Source organism: Aotus nancymaae, unplaced genomic scaffold, assembly GCF_030222135.1.
Source record: "Aotus nancymaae isolate 86718 unplaced genomic scaffold, 86718_ANA_hifiasm-v0.15.2.pri h1tg000011l, whole genome shotgun sequence".
NCBI lineage: Eukaryota > Metazoa > Chordata > Mammalia > Primates > Aotidae > Aotus > Aotus nancymaae.
This window is the reverse complement of record NW_026988422.1, coordinates 83,876,808-83,904,774: the sequence shown is the minus strand read 5'-3', so window position 1 is coordinate 83,904,774 and position 27,967 is coordinate 83,876,808. Positions and strand designations below refer to the sequence as shown.

Here is a 27,967-nt window from a genome sequence, read left to right as displayed (position 1 = left end):
TCCAGTGACGCCTAGGAGGGTGTGTGTGTGTGTACACGCGTGCGGGTACCCGCGTGTTAGTGCGGCGCGCCCGGGCGGGCCCGCGGGCCTCAGTTTCCCCCGCTCAGCGCAGCGGCCCGGTCCTCCGCCGCCGTGTCGTTGCAGCGCGCTGCAGGAGCAGAAGGGCGAGCTGCGCAAGCGGCTGTCCTACACCACACACAAGCTCGAGAAGCTCGAGACCGAGTTCGATTCCACGCGCCACTACCTGGAGATTGAGCTGCGGCGCGCGCAGGAGGAGCTGGAGAAGGTCACGGAGAAGCTGCGCAGGTGAGGGGCGGGGCGAGGGGGCGGGTCGCGGGTCGCGGAGCGCGAGCGTGGGGCCAGGTAAGCCGTGCGGGCCGGGAAGCCGCACGCGGTGCTCCTCTCTCAGGCCGGCTGTTGACCCCACGCAGATGGGGAGTCCAGAGGTTCTGGAAGGGAAGCTCTTCCTCCTACTTTGGAGCAGCGGAGCCAGGATTTGAACCCGGCAGATCTCCAGACCCAGACTGATCCACCTGGGTCCCAGCCATGATCCCCTGAGTCCTGATGGGGAAAGCTGTGTCTAGCCAGGAGAGGAACCGGTTTAGGGACCATTCCCTTGAGTGCCTGCAGGCCAGTGAAGGGTTGACCACACGTGCCAGACTCCTTCAAACAAAAGTTTTCTAAAAGCTTTATTTGTGCACATTTAGGATGGCTATTCTTCTAAAATGTCATATACACTTTCCCATCTTCTTAAACAGAATGTGCAAGGAGCATGCAAATTTTGCTGTTGGCTTGATTTGTTTTCGATATTTGTAGAGTATCCACTGGTGCTGCCCAGGGAGGATTTACTGCGGGTGGAGGGTTTGTCATCTCCAAACAGCCCCGCCCTCCTGTTTTGAATGTCACCCTCCATTCCTGTAGAAGCCAAGCTTGGGCAGTGCAGTCAGACCTCAGTTCAAGTCTGGGCCCTGCCAGTTACTGTGTTTGTTAAGTAATTAAAGTTTCCCTTCAGTTTCCCCATTGGCAAGACGGGGGCCATCACACGGCACATAGGTTGTCTGAGTGGACGCCATCCCCAGGCCCCTCCCACCAGCAATGGAAGCGCCAAGCACCTGATTCCCATCCGGCACTCGGCTCCACTCACCCTTCCCGGCAGAACCGCGTCTTGTTCACTGTGAGGCTCCAGCCTCACCCTGGGGCCCCTCACATAGTTAGTGTTAAGTCTCTTCCCTGTTCATTCGCATTCGAACTGTCAGCCCTATCACAGGTTTGTAAGAATTGTGGGTCAAATGTGAGTAAACTGGCTCTGCGTGCAGATGGGACAGAGTCTCTTGTGAATAACAAGCCTTTGCTTCTCATCTTCAGGGGCTCCCGGGGCGAAGGGGGAAAATGGTCCTGGACCCTGGCCTAGGATAGGCCTCTACAAGTTTGCTTTAATGGGATGTTTTCTGCCCTGTGCAGAGGGGCACACATTCCATTCCACCAGGGTGAGGCTGGTGGGGTGAGCTCGAGAGGTCCCAGTTCAGCCCCACCCTGCTCAGCAGGCTGTGTGGCCGCGAGGGTCGTGGGAGTGCCAGGCCTGGCACCGCAGTGACCCCATTGCCTCCTGCTCCAGGATTCAGAGCAACTACATGGCACTGCAGAGAATCAACCAGGAGCTGGAGGACAAGCTGTACCGCATGGTGAGGCCACCGCGCAGCACCACTCCCAACCCACACCTCCTTCCCTGGGAGAGCCACCCAGCGCAGCACCACTCCCAACCCACACCTCCTTCCCTGGGAGAGCCACCCAGCGCAGCACCACTCCCCAACCCACACCTCCTTCCCTGGGAGAGCCACCCAGCGCAGCACCACTCCCAACCCACACCTCCTTCCCTGGGAGAGCCACCCAGCGCAGCACCACTCCCAACCCACACCTCCTTCCCTGGGAGAGCCACCCAGCGCAGCACCACTCCCCAACCCACACCTCCTTCCCTGGGAGAGCCACCCAGCACAGCACCACTCCCAACCCACACCTCCTTCCCTGGGAGAGTCACCCAGCGCAGCACCACTCCCAACCCACACCTCCTTCCCTGGGAGAGCCACCCAGCAGACACCCCAGGCCACTCAGGAGCTGGGACACAGGTCTTGCTGGTCCCACCCCTTTCTCCATGGAACGTGCAGGGTGGGGTGGGTGCTCTCAGGCTAAGGAAGTACTAGGGTCCAGGGCTGCCCCATGCTGCCTGAGCAGCAGATTTCAGCACTCCAGCCTGGGGGCATGTAAGAGGGGCTGTGGGCGGAGGGCATAAGCTGGGAACAGGCCCTCCAGCTCAGCCTGCCAGTCCAGGGACCCGGGCCCAGGAGGAGAGGGAGGCCCAAATTCAGGCCCTGGGTGAGCCAGAGACAGGTTCCAGCCCCAATTGTGCCTCTCATGGGGACCTCACTGTGGAGACCCTCTGCAGATGACTTCAGTGGGGTTGCCATTTTCTCTGTGACTGCACTGCTGGGACACATGTCCAAAAGGGACACGGTGAGGGTTTCTGGAGTGACTCCATCACTAGGATGAAGGGGTTTCCCTTCTTTCTAGTTTGGTGACCAGCTCATTTTGTTTTTGAAAGCAACAATCTGCCCGCCTTTGCGGTGGGAGGCCTAGGGGCTGGACCTGGCTCTGCCCAGGTCCCTGGACACGGGCCCTTTCCTTTCTGAGCCTCAGTTTCCCAATCTGTCCAGTGAGATGGGCTGGGCTCTGTGCCAGGCACAAGTCATCCATCCTGAGTCCCCACTCCCAGCTTCTGAGGCAGGACACTGTCACTTCTGTGTTGCACATGAGAAACAGGCTCGGGGAGGCAGTGACATGCCCAAGGCTGTCTGGCTTGGCAGTGTTGGACCCAGGCATTGAACCAGGGTCTGTCTGTGCTCATAAGCCCTGCACCCTTGGCCCTCCAAGTGTCTTGTCATTCATGGCTGCAAGGGGCAACATGGAGGTGCAGCTGAGCGACAGGGCAAGGAGCCAACCAGAGACCTCCTCCTCCCACCATCCCACCCGCAGGGCCAGCACTATGAGGAGGAGAAGCGTGCACTGAGCCACGAGATTGTTGCCCTCAACAGCCACCTGCTGGAAGCCAAGGTGACAATCGACAAGCTGTCGGAGGACAACGTGAGTGCCACGCACGCTTGGCCCACTGAGGGCTTCCCAGGATGCGCCGGGAGTCACATTCTGACTCTCAAGGGGCCTGAGCCCAGCTGCTTTGGCCCCAGCCTCAAGGGGCTGGTGCAGGGTACAGGTGGATGGACAGGCCGTTCAGGGCTTTGAGAAGGACCTGGTGCAGTTGGGGAAGGATGGGGCTGCCTCGATGAGGATGCCAAGGGTGTCCTAAACAGACCCTCTGCTGTAAGGACTTGAGCTAGAGGAGGTGGAGCATATTGTCCCATTCAAGGCAAGGCTTCCTGACCCCAAGGCAGGGTCATGGCCACTCAGGACTCCCGCCCTTGGCCAGTCCCAGTGTCACATCACAGCCGTGTATGTGGTTGCCCAGGGGGCCTAATTTCGGGGACCTTGTGAGATGGGCCCAGTTGCCTCCGCAGGCCCGGGACAGCTGCCTACGCATTCACGAATCAGCTTCTGCTCCTTGCCAGACCCTACTAGGCTCCAAGATTATGGTGTGAACAACACAGGCAAAAAACACACACACGCAAAAAGAACCCTCTGCCCACGTGGAGTTCACATCTGAGTGGGGCAAACTCTAGAGTGTGTTAGAAGTGTGAAATGCTGTATAGAAACAGAGAGTGAGGAACAGCACCAGGGAGTCGCCAGCTGCAGGGCCTGCAGATTTCAAGAGGGTGCTTCTGGAAGGGGCTGCTGGGCCAGGACCTGAGGGAGTGAAGGAGCCACCACGCAGACATCTGTGGGAAGAGCGTTGCTTCCAGGCCGAAGCAACCGCGGTGTGCAGCTGTATCCGGATAACTTGCAGGACCCCAAAGAGGCCAGAGAGCGCCCAGGGGGAGGCGCGGCCAGGGTCAGAAAGATGATAGGAGGCGAAGTTGTATAGGCTCCTCTCAGAGATCTGGGCTTCATTCTGAGTGTAGTCGAGAGCCATAGAAGGTTCTTAAACAGAGGAGCAACGTGATCGCACGTACAGCTGGCTAGGGCTCACATGGCTGCCGTGCTGGGAACAGGCTGTGGGGACGACGAGAGCAAGAGCGGGAAGATCAGGAGGCGGCCAGGGCCTTAGTACAAAGGATGATGGTGGCTCAGGCGATGGTGGTAGTGGAACTGGGCAGAGGGCTGCGATTCTGGTTGTTTTGAAAATAGAATCAATAGGACTGACCAAGACTTAGGATGTGGGTTGCTAGAAGAACCGAGTCCAACCCAGCTACAAGGTTCAGAGCCCAAACAAAAGGCATTGCCGGCCATTTCCTGGCTGGGGACAGCAAGGGAGGGGCAGGAGCTGGGTAGGAGACGCACAGGAGCCCTTCCCTTCGAGTGGAGATGTTACCAGGGTAGCAGGAGGCCCGGGCCTGGAGTTGAGGGTGAAGGCCGGCGTGCCAGCAGAGACCGCCAAGGCAGCCTCCTGATGAGAAGCAGGGAGGCCCAGCAAGGATGCCTGGGGGGGAGTGGCCAGCAGGCTGGGGGACACCAGGCGAGCGTGGTGGCCCGACAGCCACTTGAGGAGGGGGGCTGCCATCGGTGCCCTGGCCGGCTGGCTCACCGGCTGCTGAGAGATCGGGTCAGAGGGCCAAGAAGAGGCACTGAGATTTGGAGACCTGAAGGTCAGTGGTGGAGTGGAGCGGTGGTCCCAGGCACAGGCCGCCCTTCTGAGGAGTGTGGCTCTAACAGGAGGGGACAGGATGACATGGGCTCAGGACAAGAGGTGTTTCTTAACGTGACAAGGCTAGGCCCCTTACATAAGTGGGCACCAGTCCCGGGGACCTCTGCAGGGATGGAGCACATGAGGAAACTAAGGCACAGCCAGCTTCAATTGCTTCCCAGGTAATCCAAGTGGTCGCTCGCAGACGGAGCCAGAACTCCGACTCCAGCAGCCCAGGGCCCTGGGCAGCCAGAGCGCCTGCCTCCACCTGCTGGCTCTGCCAGAGCGTCCTGTGAGCATTTCCTCCCTAAGCCAGCAGTTGTGGCTGCTCAGGAAAGGCTCCCAGCTGTCCCAGAGCTGGCCACCGCAGACATGGACAGCCCAGGGGCTTGGGTGCCCAGCCAGGTGCCTCAGGGGCTATGGGCACGGCACTGGCTTCCCAGTGGCATCCGCTCCTGGCTGTCGCTGGTGGGGCTCAGTGGCAGACCTGGGCTGGCTGGGCAGTGTCTGCAGCCCCTCTGGTGCCAGGGGCAGCCAGTTGACTGGGGTTACACAAGGGGCTAGTTCTCAGCTCTCAGGCAGCTGTGCTGTTCTCTTCCAAGGAGGCCCAGGGAGGCATTGAGAGGGGCTTGGCCACTCCGATTCCCTCCACCATGTAGGCCAAGTTGGGGGCACCAGCCTCAGTGAGGGAGGCTCCAGGGCCATGGTGGGGGAACAGAAAGGTGCTGTGTCAGAGACAGCCTTGCCTGGGCAGCAAGACGCCTAGTGCTGGTTGGGCTGGGACACTGGCCAGCCCTCGCCAGGAGCAGCCATGGCGCAGCTTGGGTGGGTCACAGGGCTTCGGGGCCGCCCCAGAGCTAGCTGTCAGAGCCATTGCAGTGGGGACCCCGGAGGGGCGGGCATGTAAGCCCCAAATGCAGGCACATGCAACAGAGATTTTCAGTGGTGAAGCCACAGCCCTCGAGTCCTACTGTTTGCATCTGTTTTCAAAGCCAGCGCCCGCCTAGGCCTGTGGTCACACACCTTCCCGGTCCCTGCCCAGCCCTCCAGCCACCCTGTTCCCAGGCCACACTCTGGGAAGGCAGGTGTGAGCAGCAAGTCTGAGGTGCAGGGTGGAAGGTGCTGGGGGCTCATCCTGCCACCCATTCCTGCCTGGCACTCCCACCCAGTCATCTTTGGAAGGACTCCGGGAGCCCAAGGGACAGGGAGACCAGGCCTGCTCTATGAGCCTGGGGGGCCTCTGGCCGCTCAGGGCCATTGGGGCTCCTTCTTCTACCACTGCCCCAGCCTTATGGGGGTTCCTATCTTAGCAAGGCCCCGAGGGCACCAGCTAGGGCAGCAGCAGGGCCCTCGATGCTCTGGCAGCCCAGGTCAGAACGAGGCCCTCATTTTGCAGGCAAGAGCATGGCACCCAGAGAGGGCCAGAGCCAGTAGTGGGTCCCTGTCCTGCCGAGCGCACAGCGGGCCCTGTGCACCCACTGCCCCCGCTGGCCACTCGGCGCTGGGCAGGGCGGCGGGGCCTTGGCTGGGGGAGTGGCGCCGAACGCCTTCTCTTGTCTTTTAGGAGCTCTATAGGAAGGACTGCAATCTAGCGGCCCAGCTGCTGCAGTGCAGCCAGACCTACGGCAGGGTCCACAAGGTGTCTGAGGTAACGTGGCCCCACAGCCAGGCCGTCCCGCCCCAGGACCACCAGCCTCCTTGTGTGCTGGCCTCACCCCAAGGCCACTTCCCATCCTGGAGGAGGAAGATGCTGGCTGAGCCCGAGCCTCCTCTGTCCCCCTTGCTCCTGTGGTGGAGGGGCCGCCAAATGCACCCACCTCACCCAGCCAGGCAGCCCCTGGCCCTCACCAGAGTCCCCTTGGCCCACCCCGGCTGCCCATTGCCCTCAGTTTCCTTCAGGGGCTGTCCAGGTCTCTGCTCTCTCTGAGCACTGACACGGCAGAGTGACCTCGTGTGAGCCTCGCAGGAGCCTTGTGTCTGGGCACAGTTACTGACAGTGTCCATTTCAAACATTTCAGGAAAGATGGCGTGGCCGAGGCCACACAGCAGGCAGGTAGCAGAGCCAGGACCCAGAACCAGGCCTGTCTGATGCCAAAGGCAGATGGGCCAGCAGCCCACCCCTGCCCACCTATGGCCACCACACCCTGTGCCCCCTGCCCCCCCTCACATGCAGTCTCCTAGCCAGGCCTGTGTTCCTCCCCCCGGTCCTGGGCCACGCCTGAGACACTCACAAAATAGATCAAACAGTAGCGGGACACCCCCCACATGGCACCAGGCTCTCTCAGCCCTGGCCCTCAATCTTTGTTGCATCTGTTTCTGAGTCTGTCTTCTTCAGGAGTGCTCAGGCAGGACTGGGGGGTGGGGGGTCATGCCCCCCCTGCTTCCATAGAACCCATGCACCTGGGAGAGCAAGTCAACCCCTCTCTGGGCACAAAATGGCTGGGGGTAGGGCTGTGTGCAGCCTTGAGTGTGGCCTGAATCAGACCCAGGTTCCAGCTTCTCCAGGTGACTGCAGCTTCTGGGCTCTCCTGGGCCCAATCAGAGTGGGGAGGGAGGAGGTGACCTGCGATCCCCAGGCCATTGCAGCAGCCACACCCCTGGGAGCTTGTTCAGTTCAGCCTCCTGGATCCCGCTCCCCCCGGTGTGATATGAGAAGCCGGGAGGCCCTGTTCGTCTGTCTGCCTGCCTGTCAGTCATGGCTAACGTCAGTCCCCAGCTTCGGGGCCAGGACTGGGCCACCATGCTGACAGTGACCCTGTCCCTGCCCCCCACTCCTCGTGCCCGTTCCAGCTGCCCTCGGACTTCCAGGAGCGCGTGAGCCTGCACATGGAGAAGCACGGCTGCAGCCTGCCCTCCCCCGTCTGCCACCCGGCCTACGCCGACAGCGTCCCCACCTGCGTCATCGCCAAGGTGCTAGAGAAGCCTGACCCTGCCAGCCTGTCCTCCCGCCTGTCCGATGCCTCGGCCCGCGACCTGGCCTTCTGCGACGGGGTGGAGAAACCAGGCCCGCGGCCCCCCTACAAGGGAGACATCTACTGCAGTGACACAGCCCTCTACTGCCCAGAAGAGCGGCGGCGAGACCGGCGGCCCAGCGTGGACGCGCCCGTGACCGACGTGGGCTTCCTGCGGGCCCAGAACTCCACCGACAGCGCGGCTGAGGAGGAGGAGGAGGCTGAGGCAGCGGCCTTCCCGGCCGGCTTCCAGCACGAGACCTTCCCCGGCTACGCGGGCTCGCTGCCCACATCCAGCTCCTACTCCAGCTTCAGCGCCACGTCGGAGGAGAAGGAACACGCGCAGGCCAGCACGCTGACCGCGTCCCAGCAGGCCATCTACCTGAACAGCCGCGACGAGCTCTTCGACCGCAAGCCACCCTCCGCCACCTACGAGGGCAGCCCTCGATTTGCCAAGGCCACGGCCGCGGTGGCGGCCCCGCTGGAGGCCGAGGTGGCCCCAGGCTTTGGGCGGACCATGTCACCGTACCCGGCCGAGACCTTCCGATTCCCAGCCTCTCCGGGTCCCCAGCAGGCCCTGATGCCCCCAAACCTGTGGAGCCTACGGGCCAAGCCGGGGACTGCCCGGCTCTCCGGGGAGGACATGCGGGGCCAGTGGCGGCCCCTGAGCGTGGAGGACATCGGCACCTACTCCTACCCGGTTAGCGCCGCTGGCCGTGCCTCACCCTGCAGCTTCTCTGAACGCTACTACAGTGGGGCGGGGGGCAGCCCGGGCAAGAAGGCCGACGGCCGCACCAGCCCACTCTATGCCAGCTACAAGGCCGACAGCTTCTCCGAGGGAGATGACCTCTCCCAGGGCCACCTGGCAGAGCCCTGCTTCCTGCGGGCAGGCGGGGACCTGAGCCTCAGCCCTGGCCGCTCGGCTGACCCACTGCCTGGCTACACACCCAGTGAGGGGGGCGATGGGGACAGGCTTGGGGTGCAGCTGTGTGGGGCCACCAGCAGCCCTGAGCCCGAGCAGGGCTCCAGGGACTCCTTGGAGCCAAGCTCCATGGAGGCCTCCCCGGAAATGCATCCTGCCGCCCGCCTCAGCCCCCAGCAGGCCTTCCCGAGGACTGGGAGCTCGGGGCTGAGCCGCAAGGACAGCCTCACCAAGGCCCAGCTCTACGGAACCTTGCTCAACTGAGCGCCATGTGCAGGCCTGGCTGTGGGCCTCTCCCCACCAGCCCATGGCGCCCCAAGGGGCCGGCCTCACCCCCCAGCCCCTGCTGTTCCCCCGCCCCTGCCAACAACCAGGCGTCTGTTCCTCCCCGTACCTCCTATCCTCCCCAACCCCATAGGCCTGAGGAGGATCCCCCTGCACCACGGTGTCCACCAGCCCCGCCCTGTGGAACTCCACTTAGAACGTTTTTCACACTTGTCCTTCCCCCATCTGAGAGGGGCATCCCCCCTTTTATAAAGCGAAACTATTTTTATAGAGAAAAAGGGTCTTTCTTAACGCACTTGGCCTCCAGCTCCCTGGACGGCTGCCTTGGCGTTTTCAACACAAAGCTCCTTTATTTTGGGGTAAGGGTGCGTGGGGCCTGCCCTTTGGAAGGGAAGGGAAGGACCGTGTCCCGTGGAGACTGGACTCTGCAAGTGGGGAGACCACCCCCACAAGCCGGTGACAAGGAAACCCAGAAGTTGTGTCCACGAAGAGGGAGCTGAAACGAATTCGGGGCTATGAAGCGTTTTAAAAATCCATTTTTTGCAGTGTGGCCACCACGCCGCCCTGAGCCCCCCAACGGCCCGTAGTCCCGGGTGGGCGGGGATGATGCCCCAGTGCGGCTGGTGCTCGTCCCGCCCCCACGTCCATCCCTGACACCGTCTTACTCTACCTCAGACATGATGAGGCCCTCCACTCCCGGTTTCTGTAGCTTGCGTTCCTGTCGTCTCTGATGCATGCCCTGTCAGTTACTATTGTATTTTGCATTCATTAATAAAAGACACTGGTGAAGAATCTAGATTGGGCTATTTCTCCTCCTCCTGTCTTTTAGTCTTGGGAACTTGAGTCCCTGGCGTCCCCGCCCTCAGCCTTGCTCTCTGCAGCCAAGTTGGGCCCCTTAACCCCACTTCACACCCCGTCCCCATATCCACCCGTCCCCACCCCAGTATCCAAGCTCCTTTCTAGGGTGCGGATTCCCCTGCCTTTCCCAGCCCACTGGACACAACCGCTCTTTGCTCTCATCTCATGCTCCTGTGCGCTGCCCCACGGATTTCCTGGCCTATAATCCTCACGTCTCAGACTTTGCTTCTCCTTGAGAGGTACTCAGGCTATGGACAGAATGTCGGCCAGCGGCTTTTCCTTGGCACACGGGAGCTGCCGCTCTGCTCTGGCTTCCTGTTGGTATTGGGAACTGGCTGTCAGGCCGGGAGCCATTCCTTTGGTTGGAAAAAAAAATTCCTTTCTCTTCCCGAGCTCTTTAAGATTTTCTCTTTGACTCTGGCTTTGCGGTTTCCCTGAGGTGTGGCTGGGTGTGGAGTTCCTTCTTAGGAATCTTCTTAGGATTCTCAGGGAGTCTGACACGTGTGGATTGGTGTACTTCACCAGTTCTGAAAAATTCTCAACTATTATTTTTAAAAACATTTATCTGCCCATTCTGTTTTCTCCCCCCGGGTCTGTTGCCCAGACCTGTGCTACCTCAAGCCTGTGGCGGCCCCGTCACCCCCTACCGTGCCCTGTGCCACCTCAGGCCTGCAGCGGGCCCTGCCTGCCCACGCCACACCCTCCACGGCTGCTGTGCTCTCCTCCCGTACTGCGCACCTTTCTTCCAGTTCACGAATTCCCTCCTGTGTCTGCTCAGCTGCCACACACAGACATCGTTTTTCATTTCAGTTCTTCATGCTTTCCATTTCTGAAGGTTCTATCTGGGTGTTTTACAAATCCACAGTGCCACTTTTGTAGCCCCCCATTCCCTGGAGTATTTTCTAGCTCGTCTCTTATTTCCATCAACACGGTGGGCACAGCCGTTTCACAAGGTGGTCTGGGACTAGACGGTGGTCTGTGCAGGCCTCCTCGGGGCTCCTGCTCTGGTGGCCCTGTTTCTCTGGACAGCTGCTGATCTTGGACACATGCTCACACCTGCCCTTGAAGATGTGCATGTGTGGGTTCAAGGCCGAGGATGGAGGCTCCTCCCCAAGGAGGCCTTTATGGCTGTCCCTGTAGGTGCCTGGGGCATGTCCCAGTGGGGAACACCTCACCCCAGGTTCATGCCTGGAGGTTCCCTGGCACACCTGGCTTTGTATAGTTCCAGCGCGGTGCCGCCACTGGTCAGACGACTCCAAGGAGAGTGGGCATCAGCCATGGCCTCCTGCATGCTTGCCCTTCCCCTTCCTCTGCGGAAGAAGCCAGAACCAGCCTGGCTGTGTCCTCTTCGCCATAGCTGCTGCCCCAGGAAGCAGTCTCCCTGAGCCGGAGGAAGCTTGGAGAGGTTTGGGATTCCGGTCTCCTCTCTGGGGCCTGTGGGCAGACAGAACAGGGGCTGCATCCCTCACTGAGCTGACGGCAGCTGGGAGGGTGAGAGAGAGAAATACCTGGGACCTGGTGGGCAGAGGCACTCGCAGAGGGGAATCCAAGCCTCAGCCACCAGTGTCAGCTGTGAGACCTGTTGCCTAGATGTGGGAAAGCTGAGGCCAGCAAGGGGGTGCCTCAGCTCTCACATCTAAGTAACAAGCCTGCCCAGCTCTGACTCCTGGGGGCTACCAAATCAGATGCACCTGCCCTGGGCAGCAGCCTTAGCCCTGATCTAGGGGGCAGATTCAGGGTGCTGGCTCCCACATTGCCACCTCAGAGCCTCTGCCCTTCAGAGGGCTGTCCTGCCTGGGCTGTAAAGCCTGCTTCAGCCGGGCCTCAGAGGTGTCCTCTTCCAGGAGCAGCCAGGACCATTAGGCCCCTGCCTAGGACTGGGTAGGTGACTGGCTGCAGAGCCAGGGAGCCTGCGGGCCCAGGAGAGAAAAGGAAGGTAAGGGTCCACGCGGCTCGCAGCAGCAGGGTCAGGCCGACGCCCTCTGGGTGCAGGCCTGCCTGCTGTGCATGGCACTCAGAACACTGCTCCTTGTGTGCCATGGTTTACCACCCCCAATTCTCACAGCTCAAAGCTGGCTCAGCAGGGCCCTGAGACAGGAGCACCTGTGGCTCTGACGCGTGACTCTTCTCTCCCAGGATCCCCTGCGCTGGGGCTCGGTGCTCCCCTCCTCTCCCTGGTGCTGGTGTCAGGTGGCAGCCTCATGCTGGCCTTGGGGACCTGGCTCTGCCCACAAGGAACTTAGAGATGGGGGAGGAAGGCAGACAGTGTAACACTCAGCTCAGGGCTTTCCGAACACAGGGCCTGTGGGCATCTGAGAAGGGAAGGCCCTCACTACTGAAAGGGGTCAGAGGAGAGGCCCACACTAGGTGTTGAAGGATGAATAGGAGTTCAACAGATATTTCTGGCAAATGAAACAGGGTCATGAAAAGGCACAGATCTGTGACAGCTGAAGAATTCCAGAAACTGTTCAGTGCTCCCATGGAGCTCCCACGGGGCTGAACTCTGGAGCTGCCAGCTTCCCTCTGGGTCTGCCCTTCGACATTCTGCACTTGGACTGTCCCCACAGTTGGACGGGAAGTCCTGGACAATCCCCATCTACCCAGACAGCTGGCCATGGCACGGGGTTCCCTCCTCCACCGTGCCCTCTCCCTGCACTGTCTTTGCATCCACCACCCGCCCACACATCCATGTATGTTTCTCCTCAACTCTCAGCAGGGCAGCGCAGGGTTGGGCTCTGCCACCAGCTGAATGTCACCTTGGGCAAGACCCAGGCCCTCCTGGTCAGTTTCCCTTTCTGGAGCCTGAGGACATTCATCAGTGCAATTTCCAGGGACCCTCTAGGCAGCTGGATCTCCCACTGTACAGAGAGCCGCAGTGAGGTGGAGGTGGAGCCCAAGGGAGGCCGTTTTGGAAGGAATCCCAAGTGCAAAAAAGAGCACAGGCTTGGGGCCCTAGGTACAGCTCCCTGCCCCCAGGGCAGCAGTTTCCTCTGCCGGACAGTAGGGATCACGGACACCCTGTCGGGAGCTGCGAGCATCAGTTCCACTCAGAAAAGGTCAGGGCCACCCCGGCCCTGCAGTGCAGCCAGCACGGCATCTGGAGGTGAAGCTGTTTTCCTCCACGACGGCTTCGGATCTGGCATCTCAGATTTTCTAGGTGAGGATGAAGGTGAGCACTCAGCCCCAGGAAGGTGGGTGGAGGGAAGAGACCACACTTCTTTTCTATTCCTGCTCCACATTTTCTAAATTTAGCTTTCTTATTTTAAAACTGCAAACGGTGAACTCCCTGACACCTTGCTGAGGATCAAAGTCAGTCTTTAAGAATGTTCTTTGGAAGAAAGTGTTTGGAAAAAGAAACATAAAAGCATGGCGCACACCTGCCACTCTTCCCAATAAAATGACCTAAAAAGGGAAGGGGCCGGCACCCACAGGGCCTGTGTTGAGAAATCAGACCCACAGAGGGTGGAGCTAAGAAACTGCCACAGTGGGTTTTCTGCGGAGCCCTGGGTGGGCCCCACCCCAGAAGGGTCAGAGATTTGGGTTGGTTCAAGGACACCAGCTTGGAAAATAAATGGACTTCAGGGGTACAGATGTCCATGGCATTTGTCCCAAGTGAAGTTCAGTGACAATCTGCAAAGTCCTTTCCTTTGCCTCATCTCTCCTCATCCCCACAGGCCCACTTTACAGATGAGAAAACAAGGCTCAGAGAAGCAATGCCCCCACAAAGGCCTCAGACCAGCAGGAAATGGCCCTGGGACGTGAGCTGGTCTCCCGGCTGCAAGTCCCACATGTGGCAGGCAGTGATGTGTGCCAAGCACAGGAGTGGGGCCAGGAGCCCAGGTAGACAGGAGGCCTCTCAACAGCTATGTCCCAGCACTTGGAAGCCTGACGCAGTGTCACGTGCGACGGATGCTCCCGTTGAGTCAGTGGTAACGCGAACACATCACAGTAGGGAACGATCAGCAAGTGCTGCGATGAAATTCTCAACCACAAAATCACCATCAGGAAGGTGGAAACGCACTGGGGTTTGCGCTGGGTCAGGAAGCAGAGCATCTGGACTCCAAGGTCTGGGGCAGTGAGAAGTGGGGATGGGAAAGGGAGTGAGAAACGCCGGGAGAAGGCCAGAACTCCCTCCACCCCGAACACTGCAGCTTTCCCTCCTGCCTTGTGTCCAGGCTGATTCGTACAGCCCTCATTCATTCCACAAACACGTGCTGAGCCCTGCTCAGGCCTGGAGCTGGGGAGACACATTCTCATGAAGGTATTTGTAGGCGGGTCCTGCATTTGGGGAGGAAATCACTTTCCCTGCTACAAATTACAGTTCCCACCACACCTGCCCGAGGAACCTGGGACTGGAGCATGTGTGTGACAGAAGTCAGCCAATCTGAGTCCTTCCCTGGACTTGTCAAATGGGGACAAATGAAGGCGGCAGCCCCAGCTGGTGGCTTCTGTCATGAGATTGAACCTGGACAAGCTCAATGCCCAGAGAGTGACAGGGACAGCAAGGATAGGAGCAAGGCCCGCCACCCCACGGCCCACTGTGGCGAGGTCTGAGAAGGGAGCCGCATCCGCCTCTGCCCTAAACTGGCTCACTCCTGCATCAAGTGGTCGGTCTGACACTAAGTCCCAGCACCGCCTCCTGGGCACCTATGACACACAGGCCCTAGTGGGAGACACACAGACCCAGCCTCATGATCCCCTGGAGATGGACATTGTATGTTCTCGTTTCACAGAAGGCGAAACTGAAGCACTGGGATCTAGGCAGCTTGCCAAAAGTCGCACGGCAATGAAAGACACGGGCAGGTCCCTGCCCAGTCATCGGGCCACGCGTGCAGTCACTCGTGGAGGGCCCACTCTGTGCCGGGGCCAGGCACCAGCAGGGAGCGGGAACCCCAGCCTGTGCCATGTGCTCCACTGCAAATGCAGGCGTGGGGCCTTGGCAGGGCAGGGGGCTCTGTGGGGAAAGGGGGCTGAGGGTGACGGAAGTTTCCCCAAAGACACCATCCAAGCGAGTCCCGAGGGAGGGAGGGAGCCTAGGGGAAGGGAAGAGTGGACGCAAAGGCCCTGGGACACCATCAGCCTCCTGGGTGGGAGGGATGGGGTGGGCTCCACAGGTCACAGGAGCTCCCCTCTCGGAGCAGAAGGAGAAAGGGCAAAGGCCAGAGGTGTGACAAGGAGGAGGCTGCAGCAGCCACGTGGGGCAGAGGGTGGGGACTGCCCATCTCCTGTGCCAGCCTCAGCCCCTGCTGCCCTGCTCAGGCCAGTGGCAGTCTCCACTTTTGCCGGTGACCAAGCTCACCGGGCATGGGGTGCAACTCTTTTCACCAAAGCAGCCATCTTGAGCCTGAAAGTAGAAATACATAGAAGGTGCTCCCACTATGGGCCATGGGGACACTGCCCCACATGGGCCAGGGGAACTAACTCACTCTGTCCTCAGAGACACAGTAGGGGGACACTAAGGCCATGCACTCAGCACCCCCAGTGCTCAGCTCCAGCTTCCCCACTCGCAGACAAGCACACAGTAGGTGCTGCAGCTCCGATGCCTGCCATGTGTGTGGCAGGCCTGCAGTGACTGTGGGGCAGGAGGGCTCAGCCCTCAGAAGCCCCACCTCGGGGCCTTTGCACAGCTCTTCCCTCTGTCTGGGATACTCCCACAGAGCCCAGAGATCCCAAGGACGCCCTGGACACACTGACACATAGGTCTTCACCCACCAGCCCCAGGCCAGCTTTAGCCCCCTCCCAGGACACCCCACAGACTTGGCCTTCTCTGACCCCCGCTTTGAGCCTGCAGGCTGGCTCTTCCGATGCCCACTTTACAGATGCGGAACTGAACCTGGGAGGGGTGTGGTGCCTTGCCTCACCTCAGCTATAGTGACAGTGGAGCGGGGACAGAATTGGGGGAGAGGGAGCCCAGTGCCCACCTCCTCCTGGGTCTCCCACTGCTCTGGCCCATGGGGAGTCTCCTCGCAGCCTCTGCCCTTCTCCACTGACTCCCTTGCCAGGGACACCCTCTTCACCAAGTTGAGGTCTGCCTCCTCCAGGAAACCTTCTAAGGTACCAGTGGGCCCCACCCTCACCTGTTGGCAGATCCCTGGGCTCCTGGAGTGGCCCCTCAGTTACAATTCTGGTGGGGGTCCCATCTCATCAGCCTGTGCAGGTGCTTGGGGAGCCAGGCCTCCTCCCAGCCCAGCTCCTCCAGGCTCCTTAAGGGTCCCTTGCTTCTCCATGTGGCTCCTTCACCAGATGGGCACACCTGCGTGGGCAGCACACACACTGGCAGGGCAAGAGGCCGCCCAAGGGGCCCAGGGCTTAGGCCAATCAGGGGCCCAGCTGGCCACACTCCTGGGGAGTGCAAGGGGCTGAGGCCTGTGAGGCTGGTGGGGTGCAGAGCTCCAGTGGAGTCCCCGAGGGCAGACCAAAGACCCAGACCACCCCTACCTCAGAACTCCCTTGCTGGTACCCGCAGAGCGGTCAAGTGAGCTTGACCCCATCTCAGGCTCGCACAGTTCTGTCTCCAGAGCCCCAGCAGGCCTGGGAGGAGGGAGGTGAGAAGAGGCTGCTAACGCACGCTTGTTGCTGAAATAACTTAAGAAAGCAAAACATACATTTATTGAGCATCACCGGCTGCCTGCCAGGCAATTTCATTAGTGTAGCTCTCACACTCCTGAGACAAACAGACTTTTGTCCCCACTTTGCAGATGAGGAAACTGGGGCTCAGAGGGTGGTGCCCAGGACCCACAGCTGACCTCTGTGCTCATTCCTCTCATCCACCCCTGAGGAAGAGGGGAGCTCCAGAGCCCAGCTGGCATTGGGAGGGTTCGTGACAAAAAGCTCAGTGCCAGATCTTCACGTCCCCTCCCCAGGAGCAGGTGGCGAGGACGGAGGGCAGCACGGGGTGGTAGGTGGTGCCGACACAGGCCTGCGTGTGCCCCTGCAGCGTGCATGCCCGGCTGGCTGTGCGGAAGCTGTACATCAGGACCCGGCCATCGGCGCTGCCCGTCACCAGCAGGTCACCGCCTGGGGAACACTCGCAGCCCACTGAGTAGCCCTCCACCTGCAGAGAGGGACACAGCGGGTGAGCAGGCCACACCTGCTCCTGGGGCTGCCTGTCAAGTAGCCCACTCTACAGCCGAGCAGGCTGAAGCTGCGAGCTGACGGAGCAGAGCTGGGCTTTGCACCTCATGTCCCTGAGGACGAAGCCCAAGTCCCGCCCATGAGGCTGCAGAGCCCTGGTGCAGGCCCACATCACAAGGCCAGTTCCACAGATGCAGCTGGATCAGCTGCAGCCCAGCTGAGGGGGTCCTCAGCGACAGTCACCGAGCCCCTGGCCCCTTCCACCCCAGCAAAGCTGGCCTCAATGCGAAAAGAGAAGGATGCAGAAATGACAGCCATGACATTCCGCCCTGCTCCTGCCCCCACCTCTGTGGCCTGTCGGTGTGAGCCAACTACTGCTTCTTGCCCAGTATCTGGGCCTGGGGTGAGGACCAGATGTGGCTCAGGGACTTGAAGAGACAGCAGGCCACATGGTATGTGCTCACCCAGGACACAGAAAGCAGGATCCGCCCAGACCAAGGCTCCACACAGCCCCAGGCCCGTGTCCATGACTGGCAGGTAGCCTGGGGCTGGGGCTCAGCATTCGCCTGGGGGACAAGGACAGAAGTACCTTGTGCCCTTCATAGCGCCGCCGTCTGCTCATCCGGTAGGGCCACACGGTGGAGAAAAGGGCAAGGTAGTTGCCATTGGTCTGTGCCAGGAACACGGGTTCCCTCGGGTGCAAGGCGAGGCTGGGGCAGGTGAATCTCTCCTGAGAACGGCAGGGCCACAAATAGGTCAGAGAAGACATCCCCACCCAGCACTCTGCTCTGGCATCTGGGGCCTGCTCCCAGACCCTAGCTAGGTGTCTACATGGGTTTTCTACTGCTGCCCTCGCAAATCACCACAAGCTTGGTAGCTCAAGACACACACACATTTCGCATCACACAGTCCTGCGGGTCAGAAGTCTGAAAGAGGCCTCGCTGGGCTGAACTCAAGGTGCTGGCAGGGCTGCACTCCTTTCTGGAGACTGGAGGGGAATCCGGCTTCCTCCCCATTTCCCAGCTTCTACAACCTGCCTACATCCCTGTGGCAGGCAAAATGCCCCCAAAAATGTACCCACGTTCTAATTCCTGAGACCTGTGAATGTTATCTTACAGGGTCAAAACCAAGGGTATCTGCAGACATAATTAAGGATTCTGAGATAAAAAGATGATCCTATATTATACACTAAATGCAGTCATGTGCAGCCTTATAGAAAGGAAGCCAAGGCCAGGCGCGGTGGCTCACGCCTGTATCCCAGCACTTTGGGATGCTGAGGTAGGCGGATCTCTTGAACCCAGGAGTTTGAACCAACCTGGGCAACATGGCGAAATCCCATCTCTACAAAAAAAAAAGAAAGAAAGGGAAGGTGCAGAGATGTGACACACAGTGAAGGCGGCGTGAAGATGCTGGCTCTGAGGGCTGGAGAAATGCAGCCACGATCCAGGAACACCAGCTGTCACCAGAAGCCAGAAGAGGCCAGGACAGAGTCTCCCCTCAACCCTCCAGATGGAGCACACCCTGCCAACACCTTTATTTCAGCCCAATCATACTTAACATTGATTAAGAACTTCGGGCCTCCAGAACTGTGAGAGAATAAGTTTGTGTTCTTTCCGCCACCAAGTTTGTGTAATTTATCACACAAGGATGGAAAAGGAATATATGGCCATCTCCCCACCTCCACAGTGAGCCCCCAGGGACAGCCCAGCCCCGTCCAGGGACCCACACAGCAAATATGCACGGTAAGTGAGGAGGTAAGTGGCCAAACGAGAAGAGAAATGTACAAACCTCAAAACACAAGGGGCACAGGATCTCACTGCTTGACTGACGTGGTCCCACAGAAAGCACCCTAAAAACTGTCCCCTCGAGTTGGCTTTACATTGTTCTAACTATTGTCCCTAGGCCACACTCTCTAAGTGAGCCCAAACTCAGGGGCAAAGTGGCAAGCAGCAGGAAGGACAGCTGCAGGCTGATACGCCCATCAGAGGCACAGAGGCTGGCGTGGCCAGCTAATGAGCTCCCGGTGTGATGGTGCTGGGCAAGCACCTGCTCCCTCGGCACAGACAGCGTGGAGTATAACTATAGGAGGGTCAGTAGTTCAGGCACAAGGCACCTTCATCTGCCTCATTTCCCCTGGGATCCTGGAGGTAGGACACCCTCAGAGGCCAGACGCACCCCTCCAGCTCCCTTCCAGGGCCTGTCCTGACCAGTGGGTTGCACTGGGACACCCTGCAGTGAGGTCTAGAAACAGGTTTGCTCAGGGCCACGTAGAACCCATTGAGAACAAAAAAAAAGGCAAGGAGAAAAAGAAGGTGTACACAGGATATGTATTTCATGTACACCTACATATATCATACACATGACATAGCTTTAAATTCAGAGTCATCACGGGTTAGTTGAAATCTCAAAAGATGATGATGATGGTGGTGGTGGTGATGGTGGTGGTGGGGATGGTGATGGTATAATAGAGATGGTGGGGGTGACGGTCATGGTGGAGCGATAGAGACGGTGGTGGTGATGATGGTGGTAATGGTGGTGGTGGTAGAGATGCTGGTGACGGTGGTGATACAGTGTGGTGTTGGTGGTGGTGGTACTGATAGATGGTAGTGGTGACAGAGACGGGGTGGTATGACAGCAGCGGTTGTGGTGGTGGTGACAGAGATGCTGGTGACAGTGGTGTGATACAGTTGGTGGTAGTGACAGAGATGATGGTGGTGATAGAGACAGTGTGGTGATGATGGTGGTGCAGCAATAGAGATGCCAGTGACAGTGAAGGTGATAGAGATGGCAGAGGTGATGATGGCGATGGTGTGGTGAGAATGAGAGTGGTGATGGTGACAGTGATGATGATAGTGGTGGTGCTGGAGATAAAGAGCGTGGTGGTGATGGTGATGGCGGTGATGACGATAATGATGGTAATGGTGGTGGGGATACAGACGGTGATGGTGGTGCTGATGGTGGTAGTGCTCGTAATAATGGTGGTGGTGGTGACGGTGGTGGTGTGGTGGTGACAACGATAGTGATGGTGATGAGTAGAGGGATGGTGACAGTGATGCTGGTGATGGTGGAGATGACAGGAGTGGTGGTAGTGACAATGATGACAGCGATGGTGGGTATAGAGATGATGATGCTGATGGCGGTGGTGCTGGTGAGGGTGGTGATGATGGTGAGGGTGGTGATGGTGGTGATGACAGGAGTGGTGGTGGTGACAAGGATGACAGCGATGGTGGGTATAGAGATGGTGATGCTGATGGCGGTGGTGCTGGTGAGGGTGGTGATGATGGTGAGGGTGGTGATGGTGGTGATGACAGCAGTGGTGGTGGTGACAAGGATGACAGCGATGGTGGGTATAGAGATGGTGATGCTGATGGCGGTGGTGCTGGTGAGGGTGGTGATGATGGTGAGGGTGGTGGTGCAACCTCCTCTATGCTCTTCTTGTGCCAGCACAGCTACTCCACCAAGGTAAGGGTCTGGGGGCAGTTCAGTCCAGATCAGTGGGGAATAGAGTGATGCTGATGGTGGCACTGGTGGTGGTGATGGCGGTGATGACATGGTGGTGGTAGTGATGATGATGATAGTGGTGATGGTAATGACAGTTAAAGTTTGATGGAGCACTCCTTGTGCCTGGCACTGTGCTATACCCTTTACAAGAATTCTCTCTCTCTTAATTCTCAAAACTGTTTTTTCATAAGGAAAGTAAGAATCAAACAGGCTAAATAGCAGGCCCAGGGCTCTCTGCCTGATAAGGTCCTAGTGAATCCCGAACCTTAATGCAGGTGTTCTAACTGTGGGGCGCCTGTTCTGAACTCCTGGGCTCCATCACTTGTCAATGCCACTGAGGATCAGAAACCCCTTCTGAGGAGCTGATTGTGGCAGTGGGAGGGTGGGGTTTCTCAGGTTGCATGGCTGTGTTCCCCACTGATCTGGACTGAACTGCCCCCAGACCCTTACCTTGGTGGAGTAGCTGTGCTGGCACAAGAAGAGCATAGAGGAGGTTGCATCTGGAAGCCCACAGAAAGCTCTCCATGTGTGTGTCAGGCCAAGCCCTGCCTCTGCTACCCCTATCCTGAATATTTCAGTCAAGTGAGCTCCCTCCCACGGAAGGGGCCTGGGACCTCAGACAGATCAGAACTACACGGATACACCCTGTGGCTGAAACTGACAGCAATGACAAATGAGATTTCTTACGTGGAAAATCTGATTGGAGATTTTGGCAGAGGTCCGGAAATCCCAGGCAATAATGGTGCGGTCAGCTGAGTCCCGGGTGGAAGCATCCGTGCTGCTCAGGAACTCAGAGCCTTCCCGGAGGAACAGGATGTCCAAGGTCTGCTGAATGGTGGCCTTGTAGCTTCTCATCACCTGCAAGAGTGGACATTGGTCATGCTGGCAGGCCTGGGAGCACAGGACAGGTGCCTGCCCAGGGAAGGCCAAGGACCCAGAGGACTGTGGGGCAGGTTTAGTGAAGTCTATGCTGGGCCACACACAACCAGGCTGAGTAGCCCAAGTCGTACGTGGAATCATAAACCCTCCTGCCCCATGCCCAGGCCAGTGTCTGTCAACTTCTCAGCCCTGCTGCTCTATTGCCACATGGGTCTAGAGAGGCATTCCTACCACCCCTTGAGAGCAGCAGGATCCCAGGAAAAGCACTAAGCGAAGGGCCCTTGACTCGCCAAGGGCACCTTGAGAGCATATTGACATCCATCAACACGGGGGTCATGTTTTGAGTGGGACTTGCTTCTGAAGACCTCACATAATTCACAGCTCGCCAAGTCCCAGACTGTTGTCCCTGGAGGAGCCCCAGTAATGCAGGAGCAAGTGTGCTTGGGGACCATAAAGCCAGAATCACAGGACATATTTTAGCTTGAACGACACTTTGTATTGTTTTAGCATCATCACCGATACTTCACAGTCTCCTGTCTCATAAACTAACTTTATTAAGTATCAAGCAGTTGTTTGGCTTTCTTAGAGGATTTTTTCACATTCAACTTCTGCTCTCAAATGTCTGGCTCTGGTGGGGGTGTGGAGAAGGGTCCCAGTACCAGGACTAGCAGGTAGCTCCACTTAACAAACTCCCAGAGGGCGGGACTAAACGGCTGGGCACCCACATGCAGCAAGGTCTCAAATCGGTCGCAGGGCCCAGCCGGTCCCTTTACCAGTTCCTGGGGCGCCACCATGTGGCTGCAGCATAAACAGTTCAGTCCTGGGCCCCACCAGCTCAAACGTGAACCATCTTGACTTTTTAATTGGAGTTCATACCTTTCAAATTTTGGAGACGTATTTTCTATCATCCTCCTTAAAATGTATACGTCAAATTCACATTAACTGTAGAACTCCATAATTTCAGTTTAGGTTAGAGGAGGAGGAGGAGGTTGAGACCCATTCTCCGGATGAGGTTCACTGAGTCCCAGGAAGAGGTAGAGATTGGCTCAAGGTCACATGGCCAGGGCACGGTGGAGCCTCTTCTGACTCCCATGGCTTCCCTGGGGCCGGCAGTTCACTTTCCTGCTGGCCAATTCCTGCCTCTGTAATTCTTGTGGGAGGGTGGGCAACAGATGACTCTTCCAAAGCAACCCTCAGCTAGGGAGATTTCAGAGTGGGTCCCCTGAAACCTAAAGAATGATCCAGGAGTGGAAAAAACAGTCCTCTGGATGCAGGACAGAGAGACCAGCTGCCTCACGGCAAGGCTGCCTGCCTTCCTCCACACACTGCATTCAGCATGCCTGTGCCTGCTCTACCATCCCACACGGCCTTGATACCACAGCCCCCCACCAGCCTCAACACCTCGATCCCTAAGAGGCTGACCCAGGGAAAGGATGAGGAAGATGACGGCCCTCCCTGCCACTCGCTGAGTGCTTATGAGGTGCCAGCCCCTGGCTGGGAGGCTCACGTAAGTTATCTCACGACAAGCCCCAAAGGTAGCTTCTCTCAGTGGGCATGTAGTCTCAGAGAGAGAACTTGCCCAGGAGCTGATAACCACCTGAATGCCCCTGCCAACACACCACCTGCCTCCCAAGACAAACTTTTTGAGGAGAACCAAAACCACTGTTCGGTACATTTTCTGAGAATGGATGGAAATAGCCCAATTCATTAGGGTGTCACAAAAGTGAATGGCCAGGAAACAAGCCATGTTACAGGCGATCGCCGCCAACAATGTGGCTGTAAGTGGAAGGCTGGCCTTTGAAGTGATAGCCCCCGAACATGATTTACTCGCCTTCACAACCGCTCGTGCCCCAGGAAAGAGCAGAGGAGCCATTTATATGTCTAGCTGGTGGGTTTTATGGCAACCTTAATTACACCAACAGCTGGCATGGGACGGTGCTACCAGGGCCTAACGAGCTGGATCCAAAAAGGATGCTCACTCGGGCTCTTCTGGCAACTGTGGGCCCCTGGTGGAGAAGCAGGAACATGGTCTTGGGGAAAATGGAAGACTGATCATGGTACATGCAGGTGTTATGTCCCTACAATCTGCCCACCACTTGGCCCACAGCAAACCTGGGTGACTCTGGGCTGCTGCCAACTCGTCCAGAGCAGCCTTGGGTTCCTGCCACTTCCAGAGTGCATGGGGTTGGGGGTGCTCACTGGGCTCCAATGTTGGCCCACTGCTGATTTACTGAGTGCATGGGGAGGGTTCGTTCCCTCCCTGGGCCTAGTTTCGGAGTCATCAACACAAGGGGCCTGGATGGACAACGACTTCACCTCTGAACCTCTAAGTACTACTGGTCCTCAGAAAGAAGGACCGGTGGATGGACCCAGCTCTCCCTCACCCTACGCTGCCAGTCCTCTGCACCCAGACCTGAAGGACAGGAGGCGGGGAGGCGCTGCTCTGCGCTCACATGCAACCCTGTGCTCCCTTAGATGTCCACCTCGGCCACCTGCCTACGCCATAGGTCTGTGAGCTCCTGACACAGACGCCCTGCTGCCCACATTTCTGGGTCACCCTTGGCTAGCAATGGGTCTACCCCCTGCAGGCACCAGTAAGGTGTGTCGAATTGATGCTGGACAAGTGAGTGAATGCATAAACGAATGAGTGAATGAACAAAAGGTCGACTACATTAAAAGTAGCAATCCAGGGTCCTCTGGCTCCCAACAACATCCTGGCATGCAGGGCTGAGGCAACGCACAAAAGCCTTTGCCACTGGCTCTTCCAGGATCCCCAGGAGAGATGACATTTCACTCATAGGTCCTTCCCAAGTCCCTGAGTGAGCCAGCCCCTGTCCTGCCCCTTAGACACGGAGACAATGGAAAGCTGCTTCAAGACCTTGGTGGGAGGTGGGAGCACAGCAGGACTGTGGTCCGTGCTGCAGCCTCACAGGAGCCCAGAGGCAGGTGGGGCCTGTCCTAACCCCTGGCTGAGCAGAGGTGAGATGCCACATGGGAGGGCCCAAGCACTTAGGCAGACACTTCGGGGACCTGAGCCTAGCAGCCTGTTACTGGCTGCATCATTTTGGGCAAGTAACTTCCCTCTCTGTTCTTCAGTCTCCACACCTGTAAAGTGGGGTAACAACAGGACCTCCAGCTGAGGAAGTAAGGGTGACGTTCCCCAGCTAAATGCCCAGCACACCAGAGCCCGCTGTCGTAAACCTCCTCCCCAGCTAGCCAGAGCTAGAGTCCCCAGGATGGAGTTGTGAGTTCTTGGGCAACTCCCAAAAGTAAATGTGTTATCTTCTTCGAGTGCCAAGATGCAAGGCAAAGTGGAGGGGTGGCACAGGGCCCACTGCTTTGGTTTAAACTCGCAACAGCAGAAGTTGCCAATCACATAGGACGGTGGCTATCAAAGCAATCGACATTTACGTTAAACAAAGGAAACTATAACTATGAGAAGAAAACATGATTGAATTTCTCCACAACCTGGGACTAGGGGAAACTTTCCCAGCTATGACTCCAATGCCAGAAGCAATAAGAGAAAAGCTGAATAAACTGGACTATATAAAAACAATAATAATTGTTTTAAAAACACTTTGGGATGGCAAAAAGCAAGCAAGTAAGTAAATAAATAATAAATAAGTAAAGTAAAAAAGACAAGTAGGAGAGATATTTGCAACTTTTATTACAGGCAAAAGTTGCTATCTGTAATACATAGATGGTCCCTAAAAATAGATGGAAAAGATCAACAGCTCTACAGAAAAATGAGCAAGATAAGTAAGCAGAGCTCAGAAAAAAGGAAATGGCCCTTCTACTTTGCTCATAACAAAAGCAATGCAAATTTAAATCACATAGAGACACCATTACTTGCCTATCAAATTAACAAAATCCAAAAGTTTTGCAGCACCCTTGTTAGGCTCTGGAGGTGGTAGGTATCGACATATGGCTGCCAGAAATGCAAATGGCACAAGCCCTGTGCAGAAAGGATTTAGACAACTCTGAGCAAAATAACATATGTATCGTTACTCAGTAATATGCATGACCCAGCAACCCCATTTCTAAGAAACAACCCTAAACTTACACCAGCAAAATCCCAAAGAGATATAAGCACAATGCCACTGAAAGCAGCGCTATTTGTAAAAATAAAAAACAGAGACAACCCAATGTTCATCGAGAAAGGACTGGCTGAATAAACTTTAGTGCATTAACACTCTGGACCCCTATGCAGCTGTAAAAAAAGAATGAGGAACCTATCCTGCTGTGGAGTGATCGCCGGGACACACTGTTCAGTGAAGAAAATGCAAAGTGGGAGAAAAAAAGTGTGTGAAGTAAGTAGAAGAGGCGATACGGACATGTGTGTGTTTGTTTCCACTAAGAAGCAGTGAGAAGATAAACTAGAAACTAAAATAAGTAAATAAATAAGATTGCCTTAAGAGGAAGGGAGGGGAAAAGAATGGGGGAGACAGGGTTAAAGGTAGAACATGGATGATTTCTCTAAATGTAGCTTGTTTTGCAGATTTCACTCTAGAACAGGGGTTACAAATTTTTTCTGTAAAGAGCCAGTCAGTAAATATTTTAGGTTTTGTAGGCCATATATAGTCATTGTTATATACAATTCTCTCTCTCTCTCTCTCTCTCTCTCTCGCTGTGTGTGTGTGTGTGTGTGTGTGTGTGTGTGTATGTATGTGTGTGTGTGTGTTAGAGCTGGTTAAAAATGTAAAAACCATTCTTTGCTCAAAGACCATAAAAAACAGGTCACAGGCCAAATCAGGCCCATCAACTGTAGTATGCCAACACTTCCTCTGGATCCATGTACACATTTTCTTTAATTATGCAACAAAATTAACTTAAAAAGCAATCTCTATAATGTAAAAGCAAAATTAACTATGTATTGACTTGGTAGCTTAAATGCACAAATAAGATTTCTTTTAAAAGACCTGAAACACAGTAATTTAATGGTAAATCTTTAATTGAATATACATTATTAATAGAAAACCAGCAATATGGTGGTAAATCCTAATTAGAGATACACCATGAACAAAGAGAACTGCAAGAAATCTGAAAGTGTTTTCAGTCATTTCACCGTTAGTGTCAATATATATAAAAGAAATGTGTAAAGCAGATGGAAATTTAAAATTTTTAGCATAAAAGATTTTAAAAATATAAAAACAAGAAAGTAAAGAAAATTCTGTGATCCTAAATTTGAATTAGAAAAATCAGTATAAACAACAATATATTTTGTCTTAACAACAAAAATAGTTCCCAGCTCTGTCCACAGAAGGACTGTGGAAACAATCAGCAAACTCAGCACTTGGATTATGGTCCCTAAACCCAGCTAAACTGACCAGGAGTGACACAGATAACAGACCAAGACATTAAAAGTCATCATAACTCCATAACATATGCTTAAGAAGGTAGAGGAGAGGCTGACCATGGTAAGTCGAGATATGGAAGATTTTATATCTATATAAACATATAGATATATATATATAAAGAATATATATATGGTCTTTGGATGTATGATTATATATAATATATACAAATATTATATTATATATTAATATATAATACATAAATATATATTATATAAATTTATATATTATATATTAATATATAATTTTATATACACATATAGTCTTTGGAGTCTTTGGATCATATGATCCAAAGAATATACACACACACACACACACACACACACACACACACACACAGACTATATGTATATATAGACTATATATATGATGCAAAGACTATATCATATGATCCAAAGAATATATATATGTATACATACACACACACACATACATATAGACTATATGTATATATAGATTATATATGATACAAAGACTATATATATAGATATAGAGATAGTCTTCCATATCTCTACTTACCATGTTCAGTCTCTCCCCTACCTTCTTAAACATGTGTTATGGAGTTATAATAACTTTTAATGAATCATATATACATATATAATCCAAATCACACTTCTAGAGTTGAAGTATACAATGTTTGAGATGAAAAATACATAAGATAGGATTAACAGCAAATGAGACACTGCAAAAGAAACCATTAATAAACTAGAAGACATAGCAATTAAAATTATACATGTACCAGATAGAAAAAAATATACTAAATTTTTTTCTAATGAACAAATCTAATGTAAACTTGAAATTTTTAAAATGAACAAATCTAATGTAAACTTGAAATGGAGTAAACCCACTATGCCTCTCTCTCTCTTTCCCCTATAAATAACAAAAAAAAACTCTGGACAAAATTTTAAAAGCAACTACCTGAAGACTTTGAAAAGTCAATGAGAGCAGTAAGGCAGTACATAGTGGGCATGGACAGCAAAAATTCTAAATAAATCCATCATTCTGGCCAAATGAACAATCTGAAGAGAAAATGAACAGATCTTTGGAGAATCTATGGGAAAATATCAAAAGCTTAAATATTTTTGTCAACAGAGTTCTTAAAGGAGAAGGTGAAGATAGCAGTACCCAAAAGAAAGAATATTTAAGGAAAATATTGAGTAAACTGCTCCCAAATTTGGTTAAAGGCACAAATTTACAAAGTCAAGAGCCTCTGCAACCACAAAGAGGATAAATTAAAAGAAGAAACACAATACAAACCAAGCTCTGCATATCCCAATCAAATTGCAAAAATCTCAAAGAAAAAATCTTGACAGTGCCCCAGAAAAAAATGAAGAATTACTAGAGGAGAACAATTTGA

At 55.3% G+C, this 27,967-nt stretch overlaps 2 protein-coding genes across 6 annotated transcripts in view; one reads left to right on the top strand and one right to left on the bottom strand.

Moving 5' to 3' along the window:
* BEGAIN (brain enriched guanylate kinase associated) overlaps positions 1-9,736 on the top strand; it is a 30,968-nt gene extending 21,232 nt beyond the window's left edge. For 2 of the 3 annotated variants that reach the window (XM_012471237.3, XM_064375218.1), the window contains exons 2-6: positions 145-306; positions 1,616-1,682; positions 3,028-3,135; positions 6,351-6,434; positions 7,577-9,736. In XM_012471237.3, coding sequence (XP_012326660.1) covers positions 145-306; positions 1,616-1,682; positions 3,028-3,135; positions 6,351-6,434; positions 7,577-8,923 — 1,768 coding nt within the window. In that variant the 3' untranslated portion in view covers positions 8,924-9,736. The remainder of the gene's footprint in view (positions 1-144; positions 307-1,615; positions 1,683-3,027; positions 3,136-6,350; positions 6,435-7,576) is intronic. The other variant, XM_064375217.1, reaches the window with a different exon arrangement.
* A 6,611-nt stretch (positions 9,737-16,347) lies between these two features.
* Positions 16,348-27,967, bottom strand: part of WDR25 (WD repeat domain 25) — a 163,743-nt gene continuing 152,123 nt past the window's right edge. For all 3 annotated transcript variants that reach the window (XM_012471239.3, XM_012471238.3, XM_012471240.3), the window contains exons 5-7: positions 21,065-21,235; positions 17,466-17,606; positions 16,348-16,856 (exon numbers count right to left, since the gene is read on the bottom strand). In XM_012471239.3, the coding sequence (XP_012326662.2) occupies positions 16,635-16,856; positions 17,466-17,606; positions 21,065-21,235 (534 nt within the window). In that variant the 3' untranslated portion in view covers positions 16,348-16,634. The remainder of the gene's footprint in view (positions 16,857-17,465; positions 17,607-21,064; positions 21,236-27,967) is intronic.